The sequence below is a fragment of the Empidonax traillii genome, unplaced genomic scaffold (genome assembly GCF_003031625.1).
Source record: "Empidonax traillii isolate 1590-97213 ecotype Southwest subspecies unplaced genomic scaffold, ASM303162v1 scaffold376:size1174107, whole genome shotgun sequence".
Taxonomy (NCBI): Eukaryota; Metazoa; Chordata; class Aves; order Passeriformes; family Tyrannidae; genus Empidonax; species Empidonax traillii.
Window position 1 is genome coordinate 936210 of NW_020955569.1, and position 21958 is coordinate 958167.

The 21958-nt window shown below is 37.0% G+C and overlaps 1 protein-coding gene across 4 annotated transcripts in view; it reads right to left on the reverse strand.

Annotated features, from left to right (window-relative positions):
- Positions 1-21958, reverse strand: part of SH2D4B (SH2 domain containing 4B) — a 63112-nt gene that overhangs the window by 20795 nt on the left and 20359 nt on the right. For all 4 annotated transcript variants that reach the window (XM_027893030.1, XM_027893028.1, XM_027893031.1 and 1 more), the window contains exons 4-6: positions 18746-18890; positions 10402-10612; positions 7555-7682 (exon numbers count right to left, since the gene is read on the reverse strand). In XM_027893030.1, coding sequence (XP_027748831.1) covers positions 7555-7682; positions 10402-10612; positions 18746-18890 — 484 coding nt within the window. The remainder of the gene's footprint in view (positions 1-7554; positions 7683-10401; positions 10613-18745; positions 18891-21958) is intronic.

Here is a 21958-nt window from a genome sequence, read left to right on the forward strand (position 1 = left end):
CACATCAAAACTGTTTCCCCTTTATGGTCACATGTTCTTCATTATCTCTGATTTTTAGTGTCTACAAAATCTGCTCAAAAAAATTGCTGCCTTCTATCTTTAGAACATGCCTAATCTTTAGAATATAGCTTCCAGTTAAAAAGCAGTCAAGAAGGACAATGTATTGTAGAAGAATAAGAAAGCTCATTTCACATTAGCAATTAGCCTATTTACATTAATTATTCAATTGCCTCATTCTACAATTTCCCTGCTGTTCTTTTGTGCTTCCTTTCTCCTTGCAGCATGTTACAGCTCACATTACTCCACTTTGATACTTTGCTCGCTTCCAAGGGGAGCTTTGAGTCTAAAACATTTATTTTGTTTGCTAATAACCTGTCTGTGTAGACACTTTGGAACTCTAATGGCATGAGGAGAACAATTCCAAAGCCTTCAAAAGAACTGGCAAACTGAAACAATCATTATGACCCAAGTGGAATCACTTAGTGTGTGAAGGATCATCTTATTTCTCAGAAAACAGCAAAACACCTCTCACTTCTTAAGGAAAAGGCTGAGAGCTGAATTGAAGCCAAGAAAGAATTTGGGGTTTGTCCCCATTTTGTTATGGGTCTGACTTAAGTTGAGACACCCATAATCAAGTACCAGAATCCACCACAAGACCTCAACACTTAACTCCAAATACTGTCTCATCCTTGAAAAATACTGCCAGAACATGCAGGAGATGTTTTATAAGAATATGTTAAGGAAATACAAAAAAATGATGTTCCACCTCACAGCAAGTAAACAGATAATCATGACAATAATACTGGCTCTAGTAGATGTGTTTAAATCCACCCATACAGAGAATATATATAAAGCTGCAAGGACAAACTGGTTCATATATTGTGCCCCAATAAAATCTCTATGTGTAGGTTATATAAATTACTGCTTTATCTTAATTCAAAATAAAATTAAATTACAAAATAGTAATACAAAAATAGTATTGCTACTATTTAAATGTGATGGTACTAAGCTGGAGTGGGCCTGTCCTTCAGTCCTTCAAATGCAAAACAGACTTTCCAGCCTCAGTGAGTGTTTTGCAGCTCCTTTAGCTAATACAGTAGAGGGCTCTCATTCATCCCACGTCACCATTGAGATATGAATATCATCATTCTGTGCCTGAATCGTTCTGTGCCTGCTTTTCAGTGATGAAAAGCACAGGACTAAGCAGCCCTGGAAACTAATGTGCCCAGTTTAACCACAGAATGGGGACAATAGAGGTGACAGCAGCACAGGCCTTCCCACTTAGGTCTAATGAAACGCCTCAACCCATTTTCTCATGTGATGAGAGTATAATTTGGCATCCAAATTTGTCCCCTGACTGTTCTTCCTGCCAAGATTCCCCACAAAGGTAACACTCATTACTAACAAAGTTTTTTGAGAAAATCTCACAAATTAGGGATAGTGAGATTAGGGATGATGATCGGTACTAAATGACTATGGCATTACTTGTTTTACACGAAGTCAACTGACTGGCAATAACCAGCAGCCCACGTTGACCTGGGTGTATCCCTGCAGCAGTCACAGGCCACAATGTTTGTAGATATTCAAACTGTTCATCACAGATGTGTCTGCCCTCTCTCTTTGAGAACAGGCTGGTAGAGAACAGAGAAATCTACTTTCTTGATGAAGAGAGTAAGACATAACCTCTTCTAAATCTACTCTCTTGAAAGTCTTCCTTTTTTTTTATTCTTTCCCAGACAATGATTCAAAATAAACTTTGATATTGTCTAACTTTTTATCTCCCACTGTCCCTTCTTCATTTACTTGCATAAATTAGAGACCTGGAGCTGTCCTGCAAATATGTGCAAGATAACAGGTACATCGTCATTCACAATTTTTATTTTAGCTGGTTCTATCATTTGAGTCAGGAATTCTAAGATTCCATTCCAGAGGTTTCCTAGACACAGAATGTTTCAAATAGCAAGCTTTTCACATAGCTGTTCTTTTTTCATCCTTCAAGTCCTGTAGAAGACAGGGGAAAAGCTCTAAATGAATTCAGATTTTTAAGAGGATTTTGTATCTTTTTTTCCTGACAAAATACCCCTTCAACAACAACTCTAGTAGTGTAAAAATCCCAGATCCCTGGGGCACTTAAACAGAGGCTCTATCTGTGCACTTTCTCAAAGAGAAGTAAAAGCTAGATAATGATAAAGCAAGGAATTAGCAAATAGATCATTAATATCAAGAAGGCTGTACTTCTGCTGGATTTACAACACTTGCTTTTCACCTTCCTAACAAGCATTCATTGAACAACTGGAAAGTTCAAGAGCAGAAGAAAAATTATGCTTTTATGCTCAAAGCAGCAAACTTTATTTACTGTTACATGTTTTTTGAACTAAACCACTGCCATTTCTGTGTCCCTTAGAAAATATTACAATTAGCTGCATTTTATAAGACTCATTTCCCACAGTTCAGCTATATGAATATGCCTAGTGCTGCCACCATGGTTTAAGGACTCATAATTAGTAGACTTTTAGAAATATTAAACCTTGACTTCTTTACTGAGAGCACCTGATTTGCAGAAGCATTGTCATAATTTAGGTGTCCTAGATTTTCCTCTTAAAAACAAGTTTCTTCCTGAAATCAGTATCAGCCATCTGAAATTAAACCTTAATCTGTAAATACCTGCAACATGTCCCTGTTAAACTGAAAACTGTCTTCCCTGGCTCCCCTGACCTCAGAGATTATTCAGCTTCTGCTTCTCTCAGCAGTTTTCAGTCCACTCTTCAATCTGCTCCGATCAGCTTCTTCACAGCTCAACATTCCCTTGGCCAGTAACTGCACCATCAGTCTGGCTTTCCGTGATAAAATAGTTCTCCACAATAGGATCCATGCTACTGCAATTACATTGTAAAGGTGCAACCTTTAGGGCAACTACCTCATGTTTCCAGATCTGTGATATCAGCCTCTGAACTTTCCTTTCAACCTGAAGGCAAGTGGAGATCCGATAGTGCTACAGCAGATGTTTAGCAAACGTGCATACAGCCACCCCACAGACAGGCAGTGAAAAAATTCTGTATTGTACTCACCACATATCTGAGAGATTCCTGTTGTACTGCAGATAAATAACATCAACTATCATAAAATATTGGCTTCAACTAAAGCAGGGGAATATTTTGAGATCAGCACCCTTTGCAAAGAGCAACACCGCTGTGTTATGAATGGAAAATAACCAAACGCAGAACAAAATATGTGAGAGTGAAAAGCCTAACATCCGAAGCTGAAAATATCAAAATTATCTAAAGTTACAGCTGACAAAGTAGTTGGATTGAAAAAAAAAGGTGCTGAAGCAGATTTCAAGCACAAGAGAAAGGTTAAAGGACAAAATGAAAGATGAAGGAAACAAATGGAAGTGCTGCCTGTTTTAGCCATCAGCAGCCTTTTGTGAAATAGTTATGGGAGGAAGGGGCCTCTACTTTTGTCACCATATGGAATTCTATTCCCAGTGTCTTATGCCTGCAGTAAACTGAAAACTTCAATTTGCTAGAGTTTGTGGTAAAGTTTGGTAAAACTATTCTACCTCTAGAGAAGGATCGTAACTTCCCCTTTAGTTGGCATGGGTCACACAGCAGTTTGAAAAAAAAAAATCCAGTTCAAAACTAAACTTGGCCAAAAAATGAGCATTTCTCCCCTTTCAGCCCTTCTGAGAGACAAACCTGCCATTCTAAGCACCAATTTACTTTCTGACTTTCAAAGCATACCACAAACTCAGATCTTAGCACAGAATGCTTTGAATTCAGATTGACTAAAACACTTTTACAGCTTGATACAACATTAAGATATTTGATTCATCTGCCCATACTCATCAATCAGCAGGTAAGAAATCAGTAACATTACTAACTTCCTGGTTATCAAACTGAGCAGAATTTACCTTTAATTATATTTAGACCAATTTCTTAGTTCTCATAGTCAAAAAAAATCAAAGCCATAATTCTTTTCACTCAAACCTAAGGCAACTTAAGGCAACTATTAAACAGTACAAAAGAAACAGCTGTTTTGTACAAGAGATATAGACACCAATTACCTTCTATCCCAAGAAAGTCTCAGTGGCACCTTAATTGTTTGCTCTGGCTCTTCCTTGTTTTAGCATTATGAATACTGATCATCATCGCTCTGTGGCCACAAAGTGAGCATAAGCTCCCTTAAAAAAGGGTTCATTACTTCCCAATCCAGATTATATAATTTTATGATTTATGACAGGATTAAACATGGTTTTAAGATATAAAAGCCATTTAAAAATAGATATTTTAAATTTTATTTTTCTTTAAAACCTTTAAAAAAGGTATTCTAGATTGAAGAGGTAAATGATCTGTGTTTTGGCAGGGACATAGTATTCAAACATGGCAAAAAGATGAATTTACATCCATAATTCAGCTCTGAATTACAGTTTGTATCTTTAACGTGTCCATGTTTTTAACCAAGAAGACAGTAAAGCCTATTCAAAATGAGCTAAAAACATCTGCTGGAGTTCAGATAACTGATGATAATTTCAAGAGACAAATAGAGATGGATGAAGTTGAAGTCAACATTCATTTAAGGAGTAACTTTGTGAATTAAGAAGAAAACGCTCAGACTTTAAAGACTTTATTACAGATTTTACCACACTGCTTCAAATGAAACATTTTGTAGTGATTCTTCAAATGAAGACAAAAGGAAAACTTCAGGTACATTAAGCATGCCACATGCTACCCTATCTCACACACCATGAAAATGCCCCAGACAACGTAAAGTTTGAAACAGAATCCAGATCAGTTTGATGACTGGAATTGGAAAATATCACAAATATATAAGGATAAAGACATTTTGCATTACTACTTGGACCTCATTATTTTAGCTGAACACATTCTGTCTCAAGGCTTTAATCTCTGTATAACTAGAAAATATTATATGTCCGTAGTACAATTTGAATTCAGTGAATTGACTAATGCTTAAATTTAGCTAAAAATCTGGACAACCTGACAGTCAAAGCAGGTAAGCCAAGGTCTATTGACCCCAGAAAAAACACGTAATTCTGTAAGAAACTAATATCTAGTTTTTCAGTATTGTATAATAGCTCTCTTAGTGCACTGCATTTTAAAAGCCCTTAATGTGAGGCAGAATATGAAGCTCCCATTTTATTGTCCAAAACTGGTACGTAAGAAAATACAGAAATTGTTCAAGGATGTGAAGGACCTGATTATACCTTTTTTGAGAGATGCTTGAGGTTTTAAGAACCTGTCAGCACAACACTAGACAACAGTGAATATTAGGCAGTAGTTCTTTCCACAGAAACATCCACCAATCCATATGATGATTATATCATTGCCCCAGTGGCTCAAGTTGTCAGTCATAATTCTTAGCTTTGCAAAACAGCTTTCATTTGTGTTGCAAATTTCTTATACAAATCAGATACATTCCACTGTATTTTTTTAATACACAAAAATAATAAAAAGTCATATATGATGTCCTGGTTCCCTAAATATAATACAAAATAACACATGGAGATCCTAAATAGATCTATACAACAGAAATTAAAATCTTACTTCTAATAAGAAGTAAATAAATAATAGAAAACCCATTTTTGTCAGGATCAAAAGGGGTTTGGTTGCCTTCTCCTCCCTACCTCCCCCTGCCCTCAAACTGGAGGTCAATTCAATGAAAAGAATAAGAGTTTTTCCTGGAGAACAACGTTCATATGTTCATACTTCCTAATATTTTGTCCCAATGCTTTTGTTTGTTTGTTTTCCCTCAAAGTTTGTCAACCTTACAAAATGTAACAGGCACCACATAACGCTACCAAACACTGAGCACAGGGCCTGTAAGAATCTGATGTTTGGATTCCACCACTGCACAAGAGTTCGAAGGCAACTGCACTGGTCACTATGGTTACAATGAACCTGACCAGAACTACAGAAGCCAAAACAACTAACCCAGCAAACAGGGACCAAAGCAGCACTCATGTGGATCCCTGCAAGTAAACCCACTGAGCTTTAATTATCTCTATCAGGCTCCTTGAGTGGGAGAAGGAGGAACAAGGTACCTTGCTCACTTTTATAAATGTCATTGCACAGTCACAGTTTAAGATATGAACAGCACAGTCTGAGAAACTAAAGAATAATCACGAATGCCTCAGTTTTTGCAGTGATTAACAAACTAGTCCAGAAGCCACTGAAATTAGTAGAAAGACTGCACACGCATTAGCTCAAGCCCAGACACCTTCTTAAGGCATGAATTATGTTCATAACTACTCATGGCAATGTATACAGATGTCAACTTCCCACATGCAGGGAAAACATTTAGTGTTGGACCACACAGACAGATCATGGTTGAAAGTACTTTCGAAAAATGCCCACAAATGAAATTTTAATCAGTTTGTCTCTCAGAAAGCAACCACACCAAATGTCTTCTGTAAGGAAACAAACAACCGTGTCTGCATCGTAGTTCATAAGAAATGGAAGTACGTAGCATTTACAAGCTATACATGACTGACTCCAGTGTCTTTGACTAATTCAACCAATGAAGATAGCAGCTTATTGATGTCTTTTAACACAGAAGAATTTGTGTATCATAAAAAGAAATCTGAAATACACAAAACACTAAACTTGTTTAGAAATCTTCCTTGTCTGGTTCAGTTTAGAACACCCACACATCATCATCTTAGGCGTAGAGAATCATGAATCAGATCAGGGTCAGCTTGGTGCTTTGAACAAAGCTATATAAGACCAAAAGCAGCAATGAAAAAAAGAAAAAAAATTGAGATTTAACTCTAAAAATCTTTCTAGTTTCTCAATTAAGCCAGAATTCTTTCTTGTTTTTTGTTTAATGTCTAAGAATAATGAGTATAAAGATCATTGCTAATACCTATGAAAATAAAATCTCTTACCTATGAATTTGATATCAAAGATTTAGCTGGATAACAAATTCTACACAGAGTAAAAGTCTCAGAGATAGGAACTCAATCACACTCAGCAAATTATGGATCTGCACTGGAGTGTTTTTTCCCATTTCATGAAAACTGTCTAGAATCTCACACTCTAAATTATTTTTGAGAAAAAAATTCAATAATTTTTGTTTACAAAAGGAAACAAGACAGAAAAAACGCTGCCAAAGTTTACAAAGTACAACAGAGATTAAACATACATGAGTTTAAGTCCTTCTTGGAAATTAAGAAAGTTAAAAACTTGAATGTCAGTCATCACTACACTATTCCCCAGTTTATTTTGGAGTCCTTCTCACCCTATCTCAGTCTCACTACTCCTGCTTGGCTTGCTATTTTACAGCAAGTATATTTTGGCCAAAATATTCCTCAAAAAAACTCTGGTGATATGAGTCCCAAATTAGTCTACTTAATCAGAAAAGATAAAACAGGAAAATCATGTGCTGTTAATAGGAAAGATGCAAAAATCTTGTTTCAACAGGCACTCGGTTTCACAATGTCAGTAGACTTTCTTTTTTGGGATGAAAGCTGGAAACATTTATTTCCAGAGCATATGCTCACAGCTCTGTTATACAAGAAATAAAGAATCAGGGTATTACCATGAAACCATTGAGCAATCCTGTTGGTGTTCCTCTCAAATCCGGCACGTCGGGGGATCTGCTCTTCTTTGAACCAGCGGATGATGACATCTCGGGAGAAGGGTCGGGATGGACGCTCCCAGATGTTACTGCATTGAAAGAGAGAATTACTAGTGCATGAAAACAAGAGACAATATAATTTTGGGGTTTTTTTTGCATATTTACTAAACACACAGCTTCAAAATGGCCAGTGTAACTTTGTTCAGTATAACTCACTGAACAACTTAAACCTTTTCAAAATCTATTAAAAGTATTTTGAGTTTTTATGGAAACAACAATATTGCGACTTTTACATTTGCAATGGAGCCTTAGACATTTTTTTAAGCACAGAACTTAAACTGAAAATCAGTTTACCACAAAAGATGCAATGGATATTTCAGTCAGTTTTCCACCTCATTTTTATTCCAAGATAAACACTCATGCAAATTTTATTTTTTTACTTAGAGTATACTCCTCTTCACTGGCAAGAAATTCTAAATCAGAATCAGCTATAATATGTTGTGTCTCCAAACCACTAAGCACAAGAGAGGGAATGTTTTGTTTAAGTCCTTATATTCCCTTTGCATTCCTTACTTGAAAGCCTCCCTTACTCTTTCTACTCATTACACTTTCTGTGCATTTTAGATAGTAGGAGACAAATCAGATAAAATATGTGGAAGATCCATACAACTGCCACAAATAAGGTGTAAGGTATACCACATCAAATTCAAGTATGGTGGTATGCAGCTGAGTCCTCCTTTGAGCTTATCTTGCTGTTACTTCAACTAGTGACTGGTTCTGTTGATATCAACTGATGAAGCCCACAGTGAATGTAACAGTTATTGCTGAATTACATAAATGCATGTGAGTAGATCTGACCAATATTCACTGTAAAATTCGAAGATACAACCATAAGTGGGGGAGGGAAAGTGAGAATTCAGTTACAGACAGAAATTGAAAAAAAAACAACAAAAACAAATAAACGAAAAACCACAAACAAATAACACATTTCTTATTTCTAGTTTTTCAATACATTATATAAAGAAACAAAAAATCCCTTGAATTGCAGGGCTCTACAGTCCATTCTTGTTCCTTAACTCATTTCTGTCTAATTCAGTTAAGTTTTGAACAACCTGTCACATCCATAATTTTTCCTGCCCTAGGCCAAATCTCAAAATTACTGTGTCAGTTTCTCCACAGCTTCTGTGCTCAAGCTTGTTCAGTAGGGGCAGGAAGAAAGAACTACAACCAGAGAAGTAAAAATAAAAACCCCATGGTAGGCAAAAGGATAAAAGTGAACAGGCACGTCAAAGAGTTTCTCAGGAGGAGAATGCTCAGCAAAGTAAAAAAGACAGTAGGAAAAAAAAATCAAATGGTTTTCTATTTAGCTATACAGAAATAAGAGAGAGATACCTCAAGTAAAAATAAAAGAATACTGTTTTCTTATGGTTTTTAAAAGAAATGACAAGGCAAGGTAAAACACTAAAGGAGCAATACCTCATGCTGAAAAACTTAGAGACATAACACTGAACCTACATTCCCTTGAGGCAAAAAACCCGTCTCATAGCTGTGGTAAATAACATACTGTGCGTCTCCTCCTTGACCTCCCAGGTCACTGGTAAAGTAAAATCTTTCCATACCAGTTAAAGATGTAAGAAGTTGAATTGTACACATTTATGTATATTCGCTATTGAAGGATTTTTGTTAAAAGTAACTTTTATGTTTCTTGACAACTTCACAATCAAGCCCTGGCTAGACAATAGGAAGTCTTAATAGGTAAGAAAAATAATTACTGCCTCATTTTTGCAGTATAAACATAGCTTAGAAACAGATAAATAATATTGAATGTGAGCTGGATAATGATGGAAATACTTTTCAGCTTTTTTTTAGGTCCTTTTTGAAAATTATCTAGCTAGCATCACCAAATTCTATGGTAACTTTAAAGATCCTGCTCTCTCAGAGTGAAATTCTGATTCTTCCTCAAACTGAGAGTTTTGGTTGCTGTTATGGGAGAGTTTCTATGTCTCAATATAGCAGAGCAAAGAACTTGTCAAAGCAGAACGCATTTCCAAACAATGGAATATCTGTGGTGCTACACTGACTGAGAAGTAAAAAGAATGTAATAGGACTCTTTTCTTTCTGAGCTTGGATAGTGGTAGCTGGGATTATTTAGTTGTTTTAGAATTTATTGTTACCATCCTGTCAGAGCCCACATTGCCTTTATCACCACATGAAGTGACCAAATTAATTGCTTATACCAAATTAATGGTATAAGCAATAACTAGTAAAAGAGTAGAGCAATTAGTCAGCTTCCTAGCACTCATTTGCCAGTTTGAATTCTGTTCCTCTTCTACAATTTCTAGTGCTCCCTAAATAGTCATATGAAAGATTAACAAATAACAAAGACACTGGATTTGGCCAGAAAAAAAACCCCAAAAACCTAAAACCTCCTGAAACTTAGGACAGCTCTCTGTAAAATAGAGCTATTAAGCACCAGGCAATTTTAGGCTTGAGGCTTAGGACTTGCCTAAGAATTTGTCCATTTGACTTCTCTGTGCCACAGCCTCACATACTGACCTAATACTGACATTTCAAGAACTCCTCTCTCTCTCTCTGCGTGAATTCTAAGAAATCTGTCTGAAAAAGAAATGGCGTTTAGTTTACATTAACCTGGTTTTATTTTTCTTTAAACATTCTTTTTCTGGTCACAGTGAAGCAGCAAGACTGAGAATTCCCAGCGACTGAAGAACAGCTTGTTGAGATGGTGGGAACTGGAGAGGGAACCATTCAACAGAAAACTGTTTCAAAGTCACTCCTGTACAAACCAACCTGGGCGCTGCAGAGAGAGAGAGCAAAGGACTTGCGCTGTTGTTGTTCAGTTTTATCTCCTGGTCGTTGTTCAGGTTTGTCCCCTGGAACAAGTTACTCAGGCCAGCCACTCTTCCCTTCTGGATGGCACGCAGGGATTGCCGCCGGTATTCATCCCGCGCCCTGCGCGCTTTGTGGCTTCTCTCCTCATCTGCAGCCTTGGAGCGGCGCACTGGGGGGAACCAATGGGGAGGTTGGGGAGGAGAGACTTTAGAAAAACAAACAGCCATTTATTTACTCCTTTCCTTACAGAACAACCTTTATTCCTATATGACCTCATCTTAATTTCAAATGCATTACACCAAAGGCTGGATGACATTCCTGGTGCTTCAAATACGGCTCTACCACTAGAAGGAGACAGCCAGACTCGAGATATCAATGATCTGATCACTACTGGCAATAACTGAGCCTCTAACATACTGTGATTACATCTGACCTTGCTTTGGCTGTAATAAGAGAAATTCTGCTTCGGGACATCTTTTCCATTGGCACTGCATCAAGTTCTGTGTTTCAAGAAAGTATTTTAATTGCTGCTTAAAATTAAGTTTGGGTTCAACAGAATTCTTTGCCTCTATGAACATAACTAGAATTGAAGGAGGCAATCTCAAAATTTACAATTATTAAAACTAACAAGTAGGTTGCATTTTTTGTCAGTGTTGTTCTCTTTCTGAAAAGCATATGCTATCTTTGTCACAGTACTTGTAGTCACAGAAGTTTCCTACTTGAAAATTTCACTCTAAAAATGGTTTCAGTAACAATCGATAAATTAGTAACCACTGGAGAAGGCATGCTGATGCTATGGTTGGGGTTGTCTCCCACTTCAGTCTCTGAAATTGTATATAAAGAAACAGAATCTCTATCGGAAGATTTAATACACACCTAACAATGGCAATGACCAGGGAGTTGCCCATTTCTACAACCTGAAATGAGGCTGCTGTTCCAGCCACTGCAGGTCAGGCATCTTTTACTGAAGTTTCTTCATTTTAAAACTCATGTACTAACAATCCTGTCTTTGAAGTGGTATAACTTAAATGCACCAAGAATTGTACCGCAAATATTCATCATGTATCAGCTCTTTTCTGGTGCCTTAAGCCCCATTTGGATGATTTTTTGAGTCACAAATAACTGCAGGCAGGCAAAATTTTCCAGTGCAAAACAAACCCTTAACCTCCAGTGAAGCAAATACTAAAGAAGCAAGCTATTGCCTCTGGTAGCAATTAGCAATCCTGCCATGACTATCCTGGCTTAGATCATATCCAGTTCATAACGTGCATGCACTATTTCTTACTCAACTGTGACTGTACCTGTGACTAGGAATGCATGATATAACACTGTTGCATTTCATTAGGCTGTTTGCATCCCTCTGGTTTACACTCCCAATTTAAAGCAAGCAGAAATATAAATTGATTTGTCCAAATTATGAGAAGGTGTATTGAAATAAAGCAATAAAAGCACTCAAAGCCAAATGAAATTGAAAAAAAAACCTTGTGGGCAAATGAGAGAAAGAGAAAAGACCTTTAAGCTCAGATTTATATAATATTATCATAAGTAGAAAGATATATAGAACTGAAAGCTCATCAAGATAGCATAGTAAATGAGTCATAGATGCTTCATATGTACACAACTGGCAGGATTTCAGTTTCACTTAACTACATACCCTGTAGTTTTAGATAAACAAAGTAACAAACAATTGTACGGTACAGAAAACATGAGTAACAGACTTCACTGTTTATTTCACAGGTCATCATTTTTAAGGGTAGATAATGTCATTTAAATATGCTACTTCAGTGGCTCGAGTATATTAGCTACAACGTTTCTTTGATTTATCCCTTGTAAAGCCACTCAGTAATGGCCACTTTAAACACGAACTTTGTGTTTGCAGCACGAGGAGAGACTGCAAGGAAGATGAGTTCAATGCAACTTGGCAAGGCATTTAGAAACCGGTCATTGCCACAATCACAATATACAGATTGAGGGCAGGCTGCCTGGAGGTTCATGGGATTCTTTTCTACTGATGCACAGGCTGCCTGGCAGTGAAAAAAGCAAGCTACCTTCATGCCCCACTTTCCTCAGCAACAGACACTCTTTTCAACAGACATTCCTACTCTATTTTTGCTCACTAATAAATCTGTACCATCAGAAGCTGATGACCTGGGCTACATTTTCCCAAACTGTAGAGCTTCTTATCACAAAACCATGGGGAGAGGTAGCACAGTTTGTAAGTGTTAAATACCAACATTTCAACTTCCAGAAAACCCTTGGAATGCACCTATTTGTATTTATGAACATACTCATGCATGTCCATATGCGTTTGTGTATTTGTGTCTGTACATAGGTCAGGATGGGGAAGGCTATACACAGGCTTTTAGATTTATATCTATATCTGTATGTAGTCATCTCTTTCTCATTAAGAAGAATTTTTATTGAAATTTCCCAGGTGAGATATCTGAAGAATTCTATCACTGACCATAGGGATGCATAGAGTCTCTCAATCCAATTTTTTCCTCTTTACTGGAGTCCTGACCTTCTCCATCTCCCATTCCTTACAGTTATTCCCTGAAACATTCCCCTCTTTCCTCTATCTTTCAAAGTCATCCAGTACAGCTTCTACTGTGGACCTGCTTTGCAACGTTATCCTGAGCTACTTTTAAAACTCTGACTTGTCAAGGGACTTTGCAGGCAAATAATCAAAGTCACTGGCACAAATAACTGGTTTTGGTGACTGGAAATTGTATTGTGAATAAAGCCATTGCAGTCAGGAATCTACAGAAAGGTTTTTCACTACACTCCAGACAAAGTAATGTGTGTCACATGAACTATCCTCCCATACTGACACTTCCCACCAATTTCTCTATCTTGAGAATGTCACTCAAAGTCTGAAGGTAAATCTGGATCTATTTCTGTAGCAGATTTTTCTTATAATAGAATTTTGTGAATATTCATATTTCCCTCTTTGGCTCTGAACCATCTCACTAGGAATAAGAACTTTATGTCTGGATCAAGTCTAGCACAAATATTTTAAGATAGAAAAAGCCAAAATTCTGCATTACTTGCATTTTGAGAGACATCATAGCCTTTCTCACAATAAGAAAGCAAAAGTAGTCGGGACTTCTAGTACTCCCTTAAATAGGAACAGGTTATTGTTCTTAACTGGCTGTCCTTTTACAGCAAATGTACTTCTGGCATGACCCATGTACAAAACACTCAATTCAATAGTCAGTGTTCTCACTAGAGAGATTAGATATGTGAAAAAAATCTTACAATCTTTGAATCATCACCACAGGTCCATATATCTAGCATCAAGAATTACATCAATAATAATTTACATATTTCTCATCTTCCTTTTATATTACAGAATAATGTAAGGACTGGCAAGACAGGAAAATGAGGAATTTGTTAAGCTCCCAGGAAACCTACAGTTCAGGCAAGCCCTGGAAGACCAGCTCCAACACCAGTTTTCTCTTCCAGTGTTGGTGATACCAACAGGTACATCTTCCTTCAGCACTTGCAAAATGAAGCACATTTCTGTCCTGGTGGAACTGTAGCTTCTGTAGAAATGCCTCAGCTGCTCATATAGGTTAGGTGTCAGTATGACTGTAGTTTCAGTAGAGCAGGCCAAAAATGGGTTACCAAACCCTCCTGGAAAACTGGCAAATATATCCAAAACAGTTATCAGTACTAGAAATTAGTAGTTTAAAGCCAGCTCAGGCATGTCTACGTGATCCGCAGTGTGAACATACTCTCAACAACAGAGAACAACCCACAAGCGGTGTGTGCAACAGCTCTTACAATCCTAGAGGTGTCAGTTGGCTTGTTTTCCCTGAAGAGTTTGTGGAAATCTATTATTCCTCTATGCTAACCTAAGCTGTCTTCTGAGCAAAAATGCAAGATTGCCCTCTAAATTTTCACTTTGGACTGGTAAATCCCTATTAGCAGTCCTGGCAAAGTTCTAATACCAAATCTTTTGATATAGATGAGGATTAATTCATGCTGCACTGCAGGTGAACTTGATCACATAATTTGTGAAAGACTAGGAACTCTCTATTTTCTGTAACCTATTTTGTGCTTTTGAAGAGCTATGACTTGCAGTCAGAGATATGTGAAAGCAGCAAACAACATGTGTTATGATTACACATCCTAATTTTTAAATTATTTTGTTTTGGCTTTACGCTCTTGTTAACAATTCTTGGAAGCTTGTTTATGAGCAATTCAAAATGACTACTTAATAGATAAAATTCAATCTTCAGATTTTCTGAGTGCACAGACAAATCACACAGTGGTTTTTTGCCTTTCCTAACTGGAAAAAAACTTTCCACAAATACTCTGCAATATGGCTCCAGTACAGCAATTTTTATCTGAAAGTATTTGAATAATCCCATTCCTATTCAACAACGCACTCTGAGACCTATTGAAGTTCAGAGGGTACATACTTTATGTTAAGCACTTGCTTAGCTAATGTATAGCTGAACTGGGGACTACTCACTTCAAAATTCAGCATTTTGTCAAACGCTCCTGCCAGTAAACTCACTCTCTTGTGTTTCTGTGGAAGATAAGTCCCAAATGAATTCCTTTAAAAGCCAGGCAAAAAATAAATTCATAGATACATTTGCAGAAGAACACAAAAATATAACAATATTAAAGAAGCTATAATGAGTCAGCCTGGTATTCTACTTCCAACAGAGACCAAAAGTGGGTGCTTGGGGAAAGGCATAAGAATAGATCAACTCACTCATCTCTGTTTACATTTTTACTGGAATAATTTTTGTCTGCAGATGAGTAAAGTTGGTCAGATGGTATCTGAGCACTTCACTGCTTCATGCAGTTTGCAGGGATTTGTAACTGTACTAACAGAATGCTTTTTGCAACACCCAATCAGATGAATATTCATGCTACAGATTTTTTTCTATTATGTTTTGCAGATTCCTCTTCTGCTTTCACAGGGAGAAGTCACTTTTAAATACCTCAGAAACATAAGAAATGGAACAGTCCACAGAAAGGTCCAAAACTAATCAGAATGTGCACCCTCCTCTATCACAGCTTAGCCTTAGTTCTCACTTCTCAGTCTCAAAGAATTAGAGTTTTGAACAGTGGACTCTCTGAATCAGTCTTTTCCATTATTCTCATTTGCCAACCAATATACTTGTTCCACTTATTAACTCACAGCTATCTTCTAAAATAACCCAGTATATATCTATTATATGAAATCAAAGTGTATAATTGCTCTTGCAACACCATATTTCCCCTTTAGTACTGATTTCTCTAGTTATTCTACATTTGTCATTTACCATACTAAAAAGCATTCAAATTATGTATTTCAATTAACACAGCAGTTCTATGGGCCTTTATTGTTGTCTGGCAAACAGCAGAAGCCAACTGAACCAAACAACAGAAACTAATATTAGCAACACTTTGCTTATTGCCTTGGCAATAAACAGCTGAGGGATAATGTGATGAGGAGAGATGAATCCTCATCACATTCTAAATTCCATCTACTAAATAAGTTAGTGGTGTCATCAATATCATTGCTACGTTTGCTCTCCACAATAGCTGCTCAGGCACTACTGTTCCTCTGCAGTGCTGACCCCCAGCACTTCTGAACACAAAGGGCTGGCTTCAAGGAGGTAAGATCCAAAGGAGCCTGGCCCTGCTCCTAATGAGCAATATGGTTCCCACTGCAAGTGTGGAGAGGCAAAAGATGTAAATATTACATCTGCTTGTAATTCTCTTATGCATTCATGCATTTATTTATTGCTTTAAAAAGATGACTATTGGATAGCTTTGCCTGACTTCAGTAAGTTTCCTCTTGGTGTTCCATAGGAACTTGTGGACAAAAATGGAAGGATTACCATAAAAAAAGGAACTGAAATAAAAAAAGTGAAAAATCTGGTGAACCTGAGGTACTAATTAATTCTGTAGCAATTTCAGATGCTCCCAGTCCCAGATATTTGCTACTGGCGGTCTGCTAAACATTCTGTCTGCTGCAGTAAAGTTAAGGAAATTAAAGATGTTAATATTGCTGAGGAAGCTCACTGCAAAGTCTGACAGCGTGGTTTAAACTGGCCAGCAACTGGTGTGAGATAAGGCACTAAACACTCCATGTCACATCCATTTGCTAATGGAGCAGAGTTGTAAGCCCTCAAACCAACTGGGATGAATGGAGACACTGAGATAAGCATAAGAGGATAAACAAGGATGTGCTACACTCTAGTCATTAGTCTGCAGTTAGTTTAATGCTAAATCAATTACTGATAACAGCATAAGCTCTGGCAACACAGCATTTATAGTAGGCTGCAAACCCCAGCTGTGGTGCCACCACAGAAGGTGCTGAGCTGTTGTTCCCCATGGCAGCGCTACTACTGGTGACCAGGCTCAACAGCTGGAAATCATGGGGGCTGCCCTTGGTCACCTTGAGGACAAGCAGACAGCTCTGCAGGTATCAGGGCACTCAGGCTACTCAGAGCACACAGCATCCTTCAAAGCTTATGCAAGAAAGGAGCACTGGTGGCAGAGTACACCCATCAAGCGGTGCAGTCGCAAGTGTTTTGATAGAACACAAATGCCAAAATCTTACATAGCTTATTCCTTTCTCTGTCTTCTCCCATAATTCCTCTATTGCACTACTGGTGTCTGTCCCTGTGCAAAGAGGGCTACGTGAGAAAACAGAAGTAACAATTTAAGACCTCAGTTACCTCTTTAATGCAAGGAAGGATACCTGGTTTCAGTAGTCTTTATAGTATTTTGATTTATTGCCAATTTCAGTGTAAAGATAGACTGGATTTATTTTAATTTTTTTTTTTTTTTTTTACAACATGATTGTAAATGTGTTTTTTTTCCTTATACACCACGAAAGAAATGCTAAACTACATAGCACTAATCTCTATGCTGAGTTGGCAGGTGACACTAATTTTCTACAGAACTAAAGGGCTACTTTTCCCTAAACTCATTCTGTTCTTAAATACCTAAAACACATAAAGCTACAGTTTTAGTTTCCATATAAATATATACAACCATATCTAGATAATTCTCTGGGAAATAATTACCTTCTCTTTATTGACAGTGTAATATACAGTGGTTTTATTGACCAAAAAAAAACATGGTCTGTTATGAGCTTCGAAAATGGCACCACTGTATCTTATATAGATTTAATTCATGTTGCACAGAATTACTCACTATCAGATCAATTCTAGGTAATAGCACTCCAATAATTAGTCCTTAGGAACTAATGAAGTGATGACTAAAACCATAAAATAAACTCATCGTATATTTTGAACAATTTTTCTACCCTGTCAGGAAATAAGTAACACTACAGCAATACTTTCTTTCTACTCCATGGGGTATTTCTTGCACAACATATCAGCTCCCTAAAACTCCAATTTTATTATTAGTTGATTAACTTTTGTGTTACATATAATTACTACAATAACCCCACAGGAGCTAATACTTTCCAGTCATTACACTTCCTTTTTCTGCAGAGTAATCAAATCAGGAGAGGTGTGAGAAATGGAAAATATTCTTCCCCCTCTCCAAAAAGAAAAAAAAAAGCACAATTCTTCTTGCAAACAAATTTCTTACTTCCGAAGCCAACTGTACAATAGACACCAGATAGACAGACACTTCGTTCACAGTAAGCTATTAAATATCATTTATTCATAGTGTGGACCTTTCCTTATTTACAGTATGAATGTATACATTTATAGTAATATAGTTGTTCTGCTCCTTGCAGAGTTTTAAAAGTCACTAAAAAATTTAAATTAATCATAATTATGATAGTTATAAAGAATTTCAAGGTGTCTAAAAATGAACAGTACCTCCACAGAGTGAGATCACCATCATCATAAGAAATTTTTTTTTAGATCAACAGTCTAATTATTATTTACTGTAACCTTTAGGAATGAAGTGAGTTTCAGCACTGATATCATAGCTTCAAGCAGTTACCATGTAGAAGCAATTAAAATACAGATGAAGACGGATTTTACCTCCTCAGATATAGCTATGGACAAGCTGTCAAAATAAGTGTGTCCTGCATTATTACTACTAAGCCAAAACCATTAATTAAGTACATTAGAAAAAAAATAATGATCTCAGTCATTGTGCACAATAGATTTTCTGTACGGCATTGAAATGGATTCAGAAAGAAATATGAAACTTCTGTTTATAAGGTTAAGCTGGTAATCCCTGCCAAAATAATAGAGCTTTTTGTATTGCTCTGGGTAGAAGAGAGTTTTGGCAACATCTTTTCCATCCTACAGGTTTCCCTTTGTTTGCTTTCAGAAATACATTAATCCTGTGAAGGTGATTTACTCACACTGTTCTTCCCACTCCTGGTCATCGTCGCTGTGCTGACTATGCTGCTGAGCTTGCTTGAGGCTCAGATACAACTCCTTTGCTCGGATTTCTTCCTGCTGCCTGATTTGTTCTTCACCCTTTTGTCTTTCCTCTTCTTCTCTTTTCTAGGCAAAACGAAGTAAGCCACAAGTGACTAAAGAGGAAGAATGTGCCCAAAGCTGGGACACTGCTTCAGTTGCTTCCTGTGACAGAGTAGCTGCATTACCCTTGGACAAATCCCTGTCTCTTCTAACCTTGAGGTTTTCACATAACAGGCATAATTGGAGGGTATGTTTTGAGATGCACAGCTATCATAGGAATGAGGAATATGTAAGTATCTAAAATCTGAAAACTATATGGAAATTGTTTTATCACGTGACCCCAAAGTCTGTATTATCCTACAGCCCATAAGCAAAGCTTGTTTTATGTCCACATGTAACTCCCACTGAAGATACTGCTGCATTCAAGCACTACAGAATCTGTAGAATTCAGTAACTCATTGCATTAGAACCAGTCATACCTGGGCACAGGGAAAAAAAACACAAAAAAACCCCAAAAACAAAATCAAAAACAAACCTCCATGATTACTTTAAACTGCAAAAGAAATTTCCAAATCTACCAAGACATTCCATCAATCAGCTGAGCTGATATATTTGAACAAACGTTTCTTAAGAAAAAAAAAAATTACCAGTACAATCCTAAGACTTAGTAAGATGCAAATTCTGAAAATTATGATCCAATGGGATTCCTCCTGCTTTCAAAGGGAAATTAGACATGTTTACCTTCCATTGTATAATATTAGTACACTGTGAACTTTATGAGAGGGCATATTTTCTAAGTTTAAAAACAAACTTTCACCACAGCAGGACACACAGCATGACCAAAACAATCCATGATCTATTTTAGGTACTACAAATATGAGAGGAGAGATTTAAAAACTGAGGCCAAAATCTGACTTCTGTTATTCTCTAAACCTACTCTGTGGGTTCAGGAGATGCAAAACTGAGCTTTCATGATGTTGCTCATAATCCTGCAAAAATTGACTTGCACTTTTTTTTCTATGTAGGTTCCTCTGTTCAGGTTTTAAAGACGCTACTTACCTGAAAGTTCTTTGTATAAACTTTTGGTATCATTTTGCAACTTTTTAGGCTGAAAGGGGCTGAACTATCCAAAAACTATATTAATTCTACAAAATATGCATTAATTAACACTTCCTTATAGTAAATATCTTTTATTTGACAACACATTGGAAAAATCCTAATTCAAAAGCTGTCTGTCCTATCTTAACAGCTGCCAGGGCACAAACAACAAAAGGCAACCCAAATATAGTACTTTGAATGTTCAAACAATGTTGTTTGGACAGGCTGAGGAAGTTGAGGCTGCTCAGCTGGAGAAGAGAAGGTTGCATGGAGACCTCACAGCAAATTTCCAGTACCTGAAGGGGGCCTACAGGGAAGCTGGAGAGGGACTCTTGTTTAGGAACTGTAGTGATAGGACAAGGAGTAATGGTACAAACTGAAAGAGGGGAAATTTAGGTTGGATATTAGGTAGAAATTCTTTACTATGAGGGTGGTTAGACACTGGAACAGGTTGCCCAGGGAAATTACAGATGCTCCATACCTGGCAGTGCTCAAGGCTAGCTTAGACAAGGCTTTGAGTAACCTGGTCTAGTGGAAGTTGTCCCTGCCCATGGCAGGGGTGGTATGGACTAGATGACCTTTAAAGTCTCTTTCAATCCTGAACATTCTATGATTCAAAGAACAATACATCAGGTTGCTCATACTTCTGAGAAATAAAATCCTAGTATTGTTTTTCAGTCAAATTTAACGCTAGTATCTCTGATTATTTCTAACATCACCCTTCCACTGTTATCTCTGGAGTCCTAAGAACATGAATTGAGTAGACAGGTCATTATTTCTGAAAAGTCAATTATTTTAGATAGCACTGATTTCAAAGCCCAGCGGCCTCCTCAGAAAAAGAAAAAAAAATTCTAATATCCCTATAGAATTAGTGATTCCATATTTCAGTTGCTAGTAAATGGTTCTATTCCCTTCTTGGAAAAAGTATGAGATCTTTATTCTTATGAGGAGAATATTTATTTACTTAGCTTCATTACCTAAAACAATTCAATACATCTAGGCTATCTTTTCAGGAAGATGGACAGACTCAAGAGTAATCCTGGGTTATCAAAATGTTTTATATTCAACCTCTCAAACCACGGGGTAAAATTTAATATAGAGGAAGGAGGAAAAATCAATCTCACAGCAGTTTCCCTGAATCACACAGAGTTTTGTTATAAGTTTGGGTTTGTTTTTTAATGTAGCTATAATTGAAGCATTTCTAGTAAAAAGATGAAGTGTGTAGAGAAAAACAAAACAAAAAATACAAACTAAAAAAAAAAACAAACCTCCACCAAAAACTAGAATTCAGATAGAATTTGAGTTCTTAATGGAAAACAGAATGTCTACCAAGAAAATCCTACCTCTTTTTTTTTTTTTTTTTTGCTGAAAAGAGGAAGGTTTGAGTCAAAGAAGAGACAACAACAAAAAACTTAATGCTGGCACTTGATTCTGGATTCACCAAGGCTTTGTCATATAATTTTGCTTCCTACAGAAAGAAAAGTTTTAATTTCTCTTTATTTCATTAGTGCATGGATGCACATGCGAGTACATTGTACAGCTCCTTAAAGGTGTGCGAGAGGAAACAACCCTTGCTAGTCGGACACAGGAAAGAACAGTGATCCTTTTGTCAGGGATGATTAAACAAAGTATGTATTTACAATGAACAACAACTGAACTTCTCACATTTACTCCACTGGAAGAATACAGCAAACAATTTATTTGCTTCTCCCCATGAACTCAATCCTGCACATCAGAACTGAGAGTGAAGAGCTGTAATAACCTACAAACATCACCTTCTGCCTGACTGTCGAGAGAGATTGTACTCCGTGCCTTGTCCCTTTCAGCTCTTCCAGAATAATTAGGAAGCTGGCAATTCAGTACAGAGTGGCAAATTGCCAAGAAATACCAACCTGAAGAAACAAATCACACTGACAATTCAACAGGCAGCAGTAATCCTCTCAGGTATTAACTCCACTGGAGAATTTGAACATGCTAAATGGTTTTATCCATCCTCTGGCAGTTGAGAATTTACCACAAACTTATTACTGTCTATGTGTTCCTCACTGTGTTTT